General features: G+C 32.5%; 1 protein-coding gene across 1 annotated transcript; it reads right to left on the bottom strand.

Annotated features, from left to right (window-relative positions):
- Nucleotides 1-6,700: 6,700 nt before the first annotated feature.
- LOC133703274 (protein DMR6-LIKE OXYGENASE 2-like) lies at nucleotides 6,701-9,179 on the bottom strand. Its single transcript, XM_062127737.1, has 4 exons — nucleotides 8,871-9,179; nucleotides 8,145-8,392; nucleotides 7,534-7,855; nucleotides 6,701-7,060 (listed from the first exon to the last, which is right to left on the bottom strand). The coding sequence occupies exons 1-4, from the start codon at nucleotides 9,162-9,164 to the stop codon at nucleotides 6,803-6,805; spliced, it is 1,122 nt and encodes a 373-aa protein (XP_061983721.1). The 5' UTR covers nucleotides 9,165-9,179; the 3' UTR covers nucleotides 6,701-6,802.
- Nucleotides 9,180-14,430: the final 5,251 nt, after the last annotated feature.

Raw genomic sequence — 14,430 nt, 5'->3', positions numbered from 1 at the left:
CGAAAACGATACAAGGCCCAACACTCAAAGGAATTAAGCTTCTTCTTCTTTTTTTTTTGAAATCAAGAATATATATATATAGAATAAAAAAAAAACATGAACAGAAAGAGAGTATTAGCTACATAAGTTATAGTTTAGGAATCGGCTTAATTATAATAAAAAAATAAGATAAAACTACAATATAAAAACCAAATAAAATTAAAACTTAAACAAATCAAGTTCAAATATATTCGTGATTTTTATGATCAAAGGAATTAAGCTCAATACAAGACAAGGTAAAGTTTATATATATGGATCAAATTATATAATTCAAGACACTATGATTAGTGTAGAATCATAATTGTCGATATAAAAAATACAAACAGAAAATTTTGCCTTCTCTTGGTAAATATTCATTCAACTTAAGATTTTATACTCAAATATTATCACATTTTTTTTTATTAAAAAAAGTGATATATCTATATTTAATTAGTTGTATTTATGAAATGAAAATCACGTGATCTCTTACCTATTATATCTTTTATAAAAATAAATAAATAAACAAAGATACCCTAAGATGACCGAGTATTCCTTTGTTGTCGAACACATCAAAATGGACTAAAATATTAGGGTATACAAATCAATGAATGGCTAGCCAAGTGATGTCCCACTTGTTGACATGAAAGAAAGAAAGAGTTGGAAATCTATGACCCTAATTTCCACGTGGAGTTCGAAGAAATTAACAAAGTGGAGACTACTTTTTTAAAGCTATCTTGGTGTGAAATCGACAAGACACAAGAAAAAACACAGACACAGCGTAAGGGGAAAAGACTTCAGTTAAAGATGCATGATCACTTGTTGAACCATGCGTTGATGTTTATATTCATTCCATCTGATGAACACAACTAGAAAATTAATTTAGATTAATGGAATATTTCTTCCATGTAAAAGCTATACTTTTTTTTATATAAAAATCACCGATTAATTTACTAATAAAAACATGTTGTAGGCTAGTATCTCGTTGAAGATTTTAGATCCGTTAGTAATTCAATCATTGATTTAAATATCAATAAACAGACCAATTGTATCGGTGATTAAAATAAGTGATGACCAACTTTTGTTGGTCTATCCATCGTTAAATATGATCGACGGATCATCGACAAGCTAACCCCGTTAATATTCTTCGGATTTAAAAGTACTAAACTAATAAAATCCTCAACTTTTTTATAACAATCTTCCTTGTATAACTCTTGGAATGAATCTTACTACATCTAAGAATGATGATTCATTATTTAAAAAACTTATATAGAATATGGGCTTTAGTGAAACAATCAGCCAAAAAATTGCTTCAAGAACCATAAGATCATCGACTCTGATACTAGTTTGTCAGGGAACTTCTTGTATTCAGGGAGATACATGGGCTTTAGTGTCTCTATATATTGAGCCTGCGCATTCAAGGGATTATATACAATAAATAACACCATCTCCAGCCTCAAAGAATTGCGAGCAGAGGCTCTATGCTGCAACCCATGCGTGGAGTTTTGGTCTCAACACTTTGTTTCTGTAGTGAGGCGTGGGCTGTTTCTATATTGAATAGTTATAAAGCATGGGCTTTGTAGCTTGTTTCAGTTTGAATGTAAATGAAACCTTTTGGGTTAAAAAGAATGGCAAGTAGGCTAGAGGGCCAGCGGTTTGTATTACCTGAGACATAGCTGGCTGTTGATTTGCTTTCAAAACCATGCAATTTCCCTTGATACACTTGCAAGGTGCACGGTACACAAAATTACTAATGGCTAGGCACTTTTTCACTTTCTTGGATTTGGATTTGGAAGTTTGTCTTGTTTTCCCTTTTTTTCGATCTCTTTTCGCATTTTTAAAAGAGATGAAGTGGTGGATAATAGAGCTTCATTTTTTTTTTTAGATGTAGTATTTTTTTTCTTAATTATTTAATGATGGGGCAGAGATTAATTAGAACTTATAAAATGTGATTAGTTACTGGCAGAGATTAATTAGAACTTATAAAATGTGATTAGTTACTGCTTTAGAACTGTGGCCCGTGTGTTACTAAGGATTTGTTTAGAAATGTGGTTGCGGCTGCAGCTGGGTTTTCAAAAAATTTAATTTTTTTATTTATTAAAATTTAATATAATTTATATATTTTAGATCATTTTAATGTGCTGATGTTAAAAATAATTTTAAAAAAATAAAAAAACATCATTGACATGTATTTTGACATAAAAAGTTATTTGAAAAGCATCCGCAACCACACTGTCAAACACGCTCTAAAAAAAAACCTAATTATACTAATCTTTATCAAAAATTCACGAAAAAAAACTAATTATAGCTAGAAAAGATATAACAGAAATAGGTGATTTAACAATTTAAAATATTAGTCAAATTTTTAAAATTGTAATAAATTAACTATTAAATTCTATAATAAATCAATTATTAAATCCTAAAATATATATAAAAAACATGTGTTCATACATTTTTCACAAAAAAATATAACATAATTTTATTTATCCTTAAAATACTTGACCATGTATAAATTAAAACATTTAATTCTTTTTTTATTATTATTATTTTTATCTTTTTTTCTTTAAGAAAAAAAGAGACCGACACACCCTACCATCACTTTTTTACTATATTTTTTTCTATTACATGTTTCCATAATAACATAAACTAAAAACACTTTTAACAGAAATTTAAATACATATTCCAACATGTTAAAATTACAGAAATAGGTCCCTAAAAAGTCCAGGATCTGCAGAGGAGGCTTTCTGGAACTGCCGGATCTGTAGCGGCACGTCTGCTCCACGCGCGGCCGCCACTGGTGGCTCGTGAACCCACGCACCGCTGTTACTGTTGGAGCGTGGACGTTGGATCTGAAGCCCCACGGTCTGCTCTTTACTCCTGCATCGGCGGTGACCTCCACCGCCTCTCAAAAATAGTGATCTGGCTGCCTTAAGGTCCGGCCATCTCTCTCCTTCAGATCTTCTCCGCCGGTGGAGATTTGTTATCACCGGAAACAGAAGAAAAGGCAACCCAAACAGCAGTTGGTTTTAATTGAATTTTATAGATCTGTTCTCGTTCCCTTTTTTCGATGTTGCAGCGTGCGACTGAAAGTGGGTGGCGGCGAGTCTAGTCTGGCAAATGATCTCGGCTGGTCGAGAGAGGAGATGGAGGGAAGTCCGGTTGGTTCTCCAAGCCAAATGAATATCGGGGAAAGAGAGAGGTGAGGTTCTCTCTCGTCTCTGCAAAAGAAAGGGGGGCGGCTGGAGAGGCTGCGAGAGACAGATGACGGGGAGATGGGGGCTCTTGTTTTCTTTCAGGGGAAGATGGAGATGGGGCCTGGTTAATTAGACATGTTTAATACGTATTAGGTTGTAATATACTTGAATGATCTGCTAGCATAGCATAGATCTCTTATGCTTGTGGTTAATTGACTTTTTTTATTTTATGTTTTTATTTTATTCAATTTTATAATCTTGCCACACTATATTATACCCACCATCTAATGTACAGGTTACCAATATTTTATTTTTTATGCTTGTGTGGTTTGCTAGCATAGGTATAAGAGATTATACCTATCTAATGTACAGCTCTCTTAACAATGAAATTCCAAATTGTTATCCACAGAATCCTAAAGATGGCAGACCATCTGGAACCAATTATTTTGTTGATTATGATGTTGTTAGAAGAAATAAACTAGTACTAGTTAAATATAAAGATGATAGAGATTAATCTTGATAAAGATGATTATGATGATTTGAGATTGGTAGTTCTAATTTTGATATATATAAGTGATATTGCTACACCATATACTAGAACTTCTAGGAACAAATAAAGAAGAAGAAATTTATGCTACTAATTTATTTGGTACAAATGAAGAAAATAAGGATGAAGGTTAAGGTGAAGATGATTATGATAATAAAAAAGATAATGATTACATCCCTATTGATGAGGAAGGTTTTGAATTTTGTAATGAATATGAAAATAAATGGATTCATAGTCTATAATATGAAGTTCAATTTGGTAAATCTTTCGTGGGATCTTCATGGATTGATAGTTTATAATGCAAAGTTCAATTTGGTAAATTTTTTGTGTGTGATTCTAAATATGAATGGTTAGTAGTGGTGATGATAATGAAGATGAAGATGGTGAAAAGTCTCAAAGTAGTAATATGGAGTGGTAATGGGATAAAAATATAAAAAAATAAAATTGTTGATCCATCATTCACAAATATCACTCATTTTATGAAAGTTCTAAAAGAATACAAAGTCAAGCATGATTATCATATGAAAAGGTATATTAATAAAAAAGAGAATGTTGTTACAATATGTTTGGGTGCTAGTTGTTCGTGGGAGTCCCTATCTAGTAATTAGAGGAAACTAGGTATCCTAAAATGTGCACCGGTTCTAAAAATTCAGGTAGAGGATTAGTTATGCTTAAGGGAAAAATGATATCACCTTCACAACATCCTTTCATGCGAAAAGTTATCTTTATTATGTGTTTTCTCCTAAATTTATCTTTTAGATTGCCCTTAATTATCTTAATTATTTTTAGCTTATTTTTAATTTATTTCTACAATCATTTCGTGAGAAAATCAACGTCGATTCTAAAAATAAAAGACATGTTAAAGATGTTGATTTTAAGTCTAAAAAAAAATTTTCATTGAAATTTCTAAAAGTGGGTGTAACTCATATTTGGTTTTAAAATCTGGACATTGATCATTTTAAAAGAGAACAGTTCAAAAATGATGTTTATCCCTAAAAAAAGAAATTTCATCGAAGTTGCTAAGAACAGACATTACACCTATATGGATGATAAAAATTAGGCTTTAAACTTGTATTGATGATGCAAGTTGGGATTTGAACCCAAACATTAGCTACATGGGCCTTAATAGGATTTGAGCTTTGATCCATTTATTTTCGTTGGTTTTTTATAATACTTATTTTTTAACAATTGTTTTTTGTTTTTTTATCATGTGAGAATATCACAGCAAAAATAGTTTTTTTTCACAATGTAAAAAAAAACACACGAAAATATCAATATACACAAAATTTGAATACACAAATGACATAAATACTTATTCAGGATTGGAAATGAACCTTTGAGGTGTACAAACACCAGAAGTCGCTGGAAAATCAGTTTGGGACACCATGTGATTTTGTAGCTGGCATGCTGGATAATTATCACCATGTGATTTTGTTCCGTTGGGGATCATTCAAAGCTGCGTATTGATGCCAAGAAAATGCATGAAGGAGGCTGGAAACCTGGGGCTTTTGGCTGGATAACAAGAAGAAGAATTTGCAATTAAATCCTTGAATTTCTTTAATTTTTATTTCAGTCCTTGATCTTTTGAATTTTAATTATTTTTATTCAATTAAGGTTTTAATCTTGGATTTCCTTTTCAATTTCATCCTTTGTTTAATTAGTTGGTTCTCCGTCTTCAATCTCTAGAATTAAACGATTTTGACTAATCCAACTCATAATTTCGATTTTTCTCATCAAATAAGTCCCTCATTGACTTTTTAATTTGGTCAAGTGTTTCAAATTCATTATTGGCTCTTTAATTTTTATAATCTTAGCCAAGTTAAAGTCAAATTAAATTCTCTTACTTCAATTTCTCTTCCAAAAAATTTTCCATTGCAACCTAAACTATTCTTGGATTTAATTGATCTTCCCAAAATTAATCTTTAACTTGTGAAATTCAATCATTGGTCCAATTTCACCCCAACTATATTTATATTTTTTATCTTTTAGTTTTTCTTTGTATTTTTGTTCTTTTATGATCATTGTAACTTAATTTGACACATAAAAAATTAAATAAAAATGACAAAAATAAATAAATAATTAAAAGATACTAAATTTACTAAAACTGCACGTTTTCTTTTTGGATTTTTATTTTTATTTGAAATATATATAAAAATAAGGATTAAAATTTGGGTTATGATAGTTATTAGAAGAAATAAAGACAATTGAGACAAAAACATGTTTGGTAGGACAAACTAAGACCGAGACAAAAAAATAAAATTCTACAAGTGACAGTTTTGAAGTAAATTTATGTATTTTCAAAATAGTAGGTACAAAGAAAATATTTATTTAAAAACAATATATATTATATTTTATCCCTAAAATATCTCTAAAAAAACTCTTAATTTTAAAATCATCTCATCTTTTTAAGTAAATAACCCTATCAGTTTTGACTATCTTCTTCTCTTAACAATCACAGATATTTTTCATATTAGAATCATCTCTCTTCCTACTATTACTTCTCGACCAATTCCTTGCTTCACTAGATTTTCAAGAACAAAGCGAAGAAAGGCAGGAATATATGTGCAATTAAGAAACTCATAGTGCCGGTCTCTGTTTATTTTCCATTGATTGGCATTTGTATTGTGACCAGATGTTCATAAATTGATGCTGGAGCAGTAGTGGAAGTTGAAAGAATTTGCGATTGATCTGGTCGCTTGCTTTTCTTCTGATAAATAGTAGTCCGAATATTTGATTGTTTTCTTCATTCTACCGGTAGAAGATTAGAAAAATATTCCCCGAAACAAAATCTACTTTTATAATGCATATTGTAATTCATTTAGTATTACGATATTGATTAAATACTTTTTTTATATTTTATTTTTTCTTATCAATTATCAACTAAATATATATAATAAATAGATAATTATTCTGTTTAATATACCATTATCAAACACAATTACTCTATTTCAAGACGCTAATTATCTTTGTTTTTTTTGTAATGTAATACAGTAATGATACGCTAATTTATTAATACATCGTTTGAGGAATACATATAATGTTTTTTCTAGGTTGTATTATTAGAACGCTTGAACAAGTCCAAGCAACATTCTTTTACAAGTCCCTTGTTCCAAAACTTCTCATAGTATTCACCGTATGTAAAATCTCTATAGACGGCAGGATGCTCGTCGTCGACTAGCTCCTTTGGAGGCCCGATTACAGCATCCGGTGAAGGACAGTAGAACGTCGGTATAGATATTCGGTCTTTATCACTGTTCACAACTGCTCGGTGAAGCACACTCTTGCAACGATCATTGCTAAGTACCTTATCGTAATAAAATAATAATAAAAAAAGAATTTGTCAGAATAAGAAAAAAAACAAAAAAGGTTGTTAATTGCATTGTGGAACTCATGCTTAATAATTAATCATCAAATTAAGCTCGTGGACTTGCAGATTAGAGGTTGTTGGAGCTTTTTTTTTAATTTAAAATTATCAATATAAATCCAATGGTGCGGTAGGTCCATTGCTAAATATTCATTTCCCCTAACTTTTAATGGCATGCCAGAAGCAAATTCCCATCCACATCCAGTGATGAGATCCACCCCACAAAATCAATTTATATCCGTTGACCTGATTTAAATCAACCCTGGCTAGATTTTAAATAAATGAGTTACCGAGTTAACATCTGGGACGAGGCTGGATTTTATAACTGATTCACAGATATATTGAATGTAAGGTGAAACTCCATTTTGTTTAATTGTTTTGTATAGAAAACAGGAAAGGACAGAGAAGTTCACCTGCATTTGATCACCGATGTTGACGATGAAAGTATTGGGAATCGGATTCACAGCAATCCACTTGCCATTTCTTAGAACCTGCAATCCAGGCACGTGATCTTGTAACAGGATGGTGATTAAATTAGGGTCGGTATGTCCAGGCAATCCATATGTGAGTTCTGGCTGTGGACAGGGTGGATAGTAGTTCATAGCCATATGTTGTCCATGCCCGCCTAATTTCTTATCAATATAGTCTCTTTCCAAACCCAAGCTCTCGGATATGGCCTCAAGCAGTCTCAACACTAGACCTCTAACACTTGTGCAATATTCAGCCACATCTTTCCTGTTCGAATGGGATAAAAAAAGTATATTTCAATTCAGTCCCACTTTTAGGTTCTGAAAATCTTAAATTACCCTCTTGATCAAAGTTTACTACTAATAAATTCTAAATTATCCCTTTTCAATGCATTTTAGTTTTATCTGTAATAGATGAGATTGAAAAAACTGATTAAAACTTCAGAAAAATTAGAAAAACTAATTAAATTGTCATAAAAAGAACCCACAAGGGGGCTAATTTACAAAAAAGTTTGGTGTGCACAGTGCTTGCTATTAGCTTGGTTACAATCAATTACCTGAATGATGGAGGATTGCTAGGCCATTCATGTACGTAATCTTCGAGAGGATAACAATGAAGTCTCAAGAAATCTCTCCAGCTTGAAACTTGTTCTGTCTTAATATTGAAACTAGTAGACAACCTGGTTGTCTTAGTGGGGTCGTCAGAGTAATTTTTTAACCTTTCACTTTCAGGCAATTTGAAGAACTGTCTAGCTATTTTTAGTATGTTACTGATCATTTCCTCTGGTATCCCATGATTCTTCACCTAACACGAACGGTGCATATATTCTGTTAGAACAACATGATGCAGCATGTACGTAATGAAGGATAAAAAATCAACGGTGTTTATAAATTGTAGAAGAAGTATGTTTAATATATTATGAAATTTAATAACTCTTAATAACTTCTTAAAATATAACTTACAACCGGCCATATATTATGAAATTTAATATCTTAAAACAACATCTTTTAAGTCTAATTAAAAAAAAAAATAACGACAACCGGTCATAATAAGCCAACTCTTTATAAAATTATACATATAAAACAACTTCATGACTAAATTTGAACCTACTTCATCAATAAATTTAAAATTATAATTTTTTTTATGATAATTAATTAATTAATAGTAAGAGTGGTCAAATCACACAATAACTACAACATACCTATGACAAAGTCTGAGCAAAGTGAAAGAAAGAGTCAAGTGAGAATGGAATAGCAACAAATAATGAACGTAGTTTCAGTACCTGAAAGAACCCATCCCTTTGGCATGCTTGGCCAATTTGTTCGATTATAGTAGAGTGGTTGGGACCATTAAGGCCATGAAGGTCAATTAGAGGAATCGAGCCATCCGAAATCTGAACATCGGAGAGATTCGGACGGTCGGAGATGGGACGGATGAAGTTGGAAGGAATTTGTTTTACACCTGAAGATGCAAGGTCGGCTAGTAGTAGCTTGGCGGTGGGAGCCATGACTAGATGATCAGAATGTGATTCTCGATAAGTTGTCAAGCTTATGGAAATGGAGGTGTGTATGGCCATATTTATAGGACAACACATGAGGCCACCAATATACATTTCAACTAACATTAATTATGACATGTGAGCACAAATAAGATAAAGTTTTATTATTTATTCGGATTGTTCTAGTTTCTTCCCCACGTTATGTTTATCAACCAACCTCAAGGAAAAACACGTAAAAACTAAATCTGCTTACAACTCAAATCAAGATTTAAAAACATGTTAATATTTGTTAACTTGTTTGTAGTTTAGCATTTTAAAGAGAGTGAGAAAGGAAATATTTGATTATCCCTATAGCAAAATGTAGAGAAAAAAAAATATTTGTTTAATTCAATGCAATAAATTAAATTTAGGGGTGATGCAGAGAAATTTTGTTTGAATTTTTGAAGATAGAAGTTGGCTAATGATGTCCCAAAAATCCAACTAATCTGGGAATATGAATTCCAGGTTTGACAATTGATTAATCAATTGGTTCTAAGCCTATGGAAGCTGAGTTCTTCCCCTAGGTTATACTCAAGGGTGGAAGGTCATTCCTTTGGATATGTCAAGGGAGGATAATTATTGTCTTGGACTTGGCTAACTGCTAAGTCTAAATGTCTTGGGTCTAACATGTTTGCGAGACCTATGTTGTCTTGGACTTGGTTGATTGCCAAGTTCAAATGCATTTGGACTTGGCGGAATGCCAAGTCTAAATGCCTTAGGTTTGACATGTTTGTCAGACCCATGTTACCTTAAACTTGGCTGCCTGTCAAGTACAAGTGAATTGAGTGTAACATGTTTGTCAAACTCATATTACCTTGGACTTGGCTGATTGCCAAGTCCAAGTGCCGAACTTGGTACACTACTAAGCTCGGAAAGCATCTGGGTGTGGTTGGCGCCAAACTCAACGTGCCCGGGACTTGGCACACTGTCAAGACCCCACTTGAGGTATGATCATTCCTTTAAGTGTGCCAAGGAATGATTGGACTTAAAAGGTTTTTTAAGCTCGTTAAAAATATGTTTATCGGTAGCCCCTAAGTCTTTATGATATTGATATGCAAAGACTTGTAAAAATACTTGGTTTTTATGACAAGTTTGTTGAATTTTCATCATGTGAAAAAAAGGTGGAAATAATGGATGATATACTAGACAACTTTTGTGGAGGGGCAAGAAGGAAATCATACTTCAAAAATTTTCCTGAAGGGTAAGAGAAAAACATGAGGAAGAAGCCTGTACTTAGAAATACTTATAAGTGGCTAGGGGAAACCCATCAGAGAAAATCAACTTGTTTTGAAGGAAGTCCTATCTGTAAACAAATCGAGCGTTGATCCCATACTTGGAGAATTTATAAGTGGCTAGTGGGAACCCAAAAAGGGTGAACCTATGCTTAGAATATATGTTCTTTGAAGAATAGAAGCTAGGTGCTTTCACATCATTTTCATGGGGCTTAAGATCCCTTATTGAGAGTGGTGCACATAACACTAGAGAAAGTGATGCTTATAGCACTAAAGAGATCACATCCATCCCTGATGAGTGGGGCATATAGCATTTGAGAAATCACATCCATCCCTTGAAAAGTGATGTATATAACACTGGGAAGATCACATTCATCTATTGGAGAGTGGTGCATATAGCACTGGGGAGATCATTCCATCCTTTGAACAACACTAGGGAAAGTGGTGCTTATAGCATTAGGAATATCACATCCATCCCTGGCGAGTCGTGCATATAGCATTTGAAGAGATCACATCCATTCCTTGAACAGTAGTGCATATAGCACTAAGGAGATTACATTCATCCCTTTCAAGAGTGATGGTGTTATTGTCTTAAGGGACCACCCAGAGAAAATAAAAAGTCATTTTAAATAAGTTATTCATATTTAAGAAACTTACATTCTTATTAAGGATTATATATCTTGGGGTGATCCAAGTGACAGGTATGAAAGAGGCTCTTCGGGTACCTTGATTACTTCACTTGGAAAATCATTAATGTTGGTTATCGTTATAAAAACAAGGAGGTCCACATCAAAGTAAATTGGCCTCTTCAACCCGTATATGATTTTTCTTTAATTGCTTTACTTTGGATAAGTTTTTATCTAGTAAAACATAAATTTTACTTTAGAGAGCATGTTTCCTTACTCCTCTTATTAAAGCTTTCAAGGCTACTGACTCAATTAATTCTTCCACCTTGAATACTTCCGCATTGAATCTCCTCAAATATGTTTGTATAGACTCACCCTTTTGTTGGGCAACACTGAAAAGCTTTGTGAAGGTTTTCTTAGTGGGTATGTTGGTGCTAAAGCGTGCCACTAGCTTCACACATAGGTCACTAAAACCTTCAATAGAGTTTGGTTCCAAGTTGTTATACTAAGCACGTGCAAATCCTCTAAAGGTTGAGTGGAATATCTTGCACATTCAGTCATGGTCTTGGATGATCAATTCAGCTACTACGTATATATTGCATATACTCCTTTGAGTCGGCCAAGCCATCATAGTTGTCTAAACTCATTCATGGAAAAGTAGTCCTTAAGAAGTCGAGTTTTCGATATGCATTTGGACAAAAGAGAAAACCTCCACTGATAGGGACTATAAGAACTCTTTTAGGTATGATCATTTCCTTAGGTATGCATGTGCATAGACTGTCTCCTTACTCTTTGTCTGTTAGGCTTTTGAGAGCCCGGAGGGCTTGATGTAGAATGACGATTACGATGACTGGTGTCCATCCTGTTGTAACTAAGGGGCGTGCATTTGGAGTGCATGCTCTATACATGAGTGTGATAATGGTGCAAGTAATCCCTTGAGGAACTTTCATGAACGTCATATTGTCTTGCCTCCTTTAAGTAATGTAATTGTTTACGAGCTCCTGGTGTAACTGGTGGCCCTTGTGTTAAGACATTGTGTGTTCTTGAGGGTGTTAAGACTTGTTAGGTTGGTAAGGTTTGATTTTGCCCTTAGGTTGTCAATATGACCTGGGTGAAAAGTTGCATCTGACTAGTGAGTTGTTGAAGCTCATGTTGGGTAGGAGTGTCCGCGACAATAAGTTGATTTGTCTCGCTTCCTATCCCTAGGGGGTATTGGTTGTGAGCCATGAAATGCCTTGAAAATGCTAAAAACAAGTTTTAGAAAGAAACCGATCGCTTTTTTTATCAATTTCCCACAAACGACGCCACTGGTGATATCTCAAAAATCCAACTAGCTTAGGAATATGGCTCTTGGTTGAACAATCGGTTAATCAATTGGTCCTAACAATCTTCTCCATTCTCCTTAGCCAAGGTAGTTGATAGCTTATACTTGGTATTTAATAGGCCAAAACTGCTCGTGACTAATGCCTACAAAAGGTCCTTTTTCGTAGATCGATGCTTAAATAAGTATCTTTTAGAGAGAGAAAACACAAGAATATTCTAGAGAGAGATGCTTTGAAAATATATGTATAGTAGAGAATGAAGATTGTGAACTTTTGTCTGAAGGTCTCATGGTGTATTTATAGTCTATGAGTCTTGTCCTTTTGTGAACTCTTGGGTCTGCAATGTAATTACCCTAATAGCATTTAACGAGGGATAAATATCAATTACATATGTATTCATGTTTGATGAGAATATGATAAGTCCTTAGAGGACTTTTATACATCTAAAAAAGTGCAGAGAGATTAGAGTTTAAGATGTTAAATGTAGCTAAGCTTATGAAAGCTAAGTTCTTCTGAGAGGTTATACCTAAGAGAGGAAGGTCATTTCTTGGGCATGCCATAGGAGAATGGTCATTATCTTGGACTTGGCTAACTGTTATTTAAACTTGAAACTTGTATAAATCCATACTACCTTATGCCCTAATACCGTGTTAAAAAATCATCTCACACCCCCCTTAAATGAAATCATTTTGGGGTTGAAACTTGCACAAGTCCACACTACCTTGTGCTTAATTTTTATCAAATAAAATGAGGGTAGTGAGATTCAAACTCTTGATCTTTTTAGTCAACAAGGTTATGATACCATGTCAAAATATACCATCTTAACTCAATAACTTAAGTTATTTGGTGAGGTCTTAAGAAACAGTTTTGTATTATTATTTAACAACGTGTTAATATTTCTAAATTTTAATCAATAAAATTTTGATATTTATTGAAAAATTAAACATATATATTGGATTCATCTTGTCACTTATGAAGAGAAAAACAAAAAAAAAATGATGTGAAGTTGAAAAAAGAGAAAATATAAGAAAAAAAGTTCAACTAAATACTTTGAATCACAATTTCTTAACATAAATTTATTGTAAATTATTTTTTCTTAAACCAGTAGAAAGCACATATGATCATAAACTATATTTTATCATGCATATTGGATATTTTTCAATAATATATATTAAAAAAAAACTCAACTCTTATGCTAGATCAACCCATGTCAAAATCCTTCTAGTTATTTAAAAGTTCATGATAATTTATGAATTCACTTGTGCATTATTTGATTTCTTGTTATTTCCTAATTAAGCTTCTTTTTTTTAATTAAATTATGAAACTAAATGATACAATAGTATTTCTTTAAAAATCAAGAATAAATATAAATTATAAATTCAATGTGTATCAAGAAAATAAAGCATATTATATATTTTCTAAAACAAAATATTACCTCTCGATTTTAGTTTCAAGAAAGAATAGTTTTCTAAGTTTAATTTCAATCAATAAAACAAAATTAGAAAATTGACGACTCTACTTTAATCGTATGTTACATACAATTCTTTAATTTAACGTGCTTGAATAGGAATTTAGCAATATATTTTCTTATAACTAAATTAATTAATTATGCATCACGTATGCTCCACCAGATCCCAAGGATGAAAAGATCGATAAAACCCATAAAAAAAAAAAAAACATTACCAAACGGTCGGCATCTTAAGTCTTAATTAGTGGCCGGCAGCAGACCGGCAAGAGTTGGATTAATTGAATTACCTTTTGGACTCGTCTATCATCACAGCCAGTCTTAGCTATATACAATGACATAACCATTGTGACCTCCCTTGAGCAACGTCATGCATGGAGGAGGGTACAGCGACCGCGGGAGGGATTCTATTTTTATTTAATTAGATAACAATTATAATAAATATTTATAATAAAAATACAATCCTTAATAAATTTTTTGTAAAGAGAATTTTATTCTAAAATTGTTTTCAAAAAGTGTTAAGAGATGCTTAAAGAAGGTACGGTGTACTCGGGTTTAGAAGGATGAGCTTGTGTAAATTATCAAAAAAATAATAATAAAATAAAATTCTCTGCACATGTATGGTTCAGCTTATATGCTTATTATTATTATTGTGGTTTT

This window comes from Populus nigra, chromosome 9 (genome assembly GCF_951802175.1).
Source record: "Populus nigra chromosome 9, ddPopNigr1.1, whole genome shotgun sequence".
NCBI classification, from domain to species: Eukaryota; Viridiplantae; Streptophyta; class Magnoliopsida; order Malpighiales; family Salicaceae; genus Populus; species Populus nigra.
The sequence above is the reverse complement of the archived record's forward strand: the minus strand, read 5'-3'. Positions and strand labels throughout refer to the sequence as shown.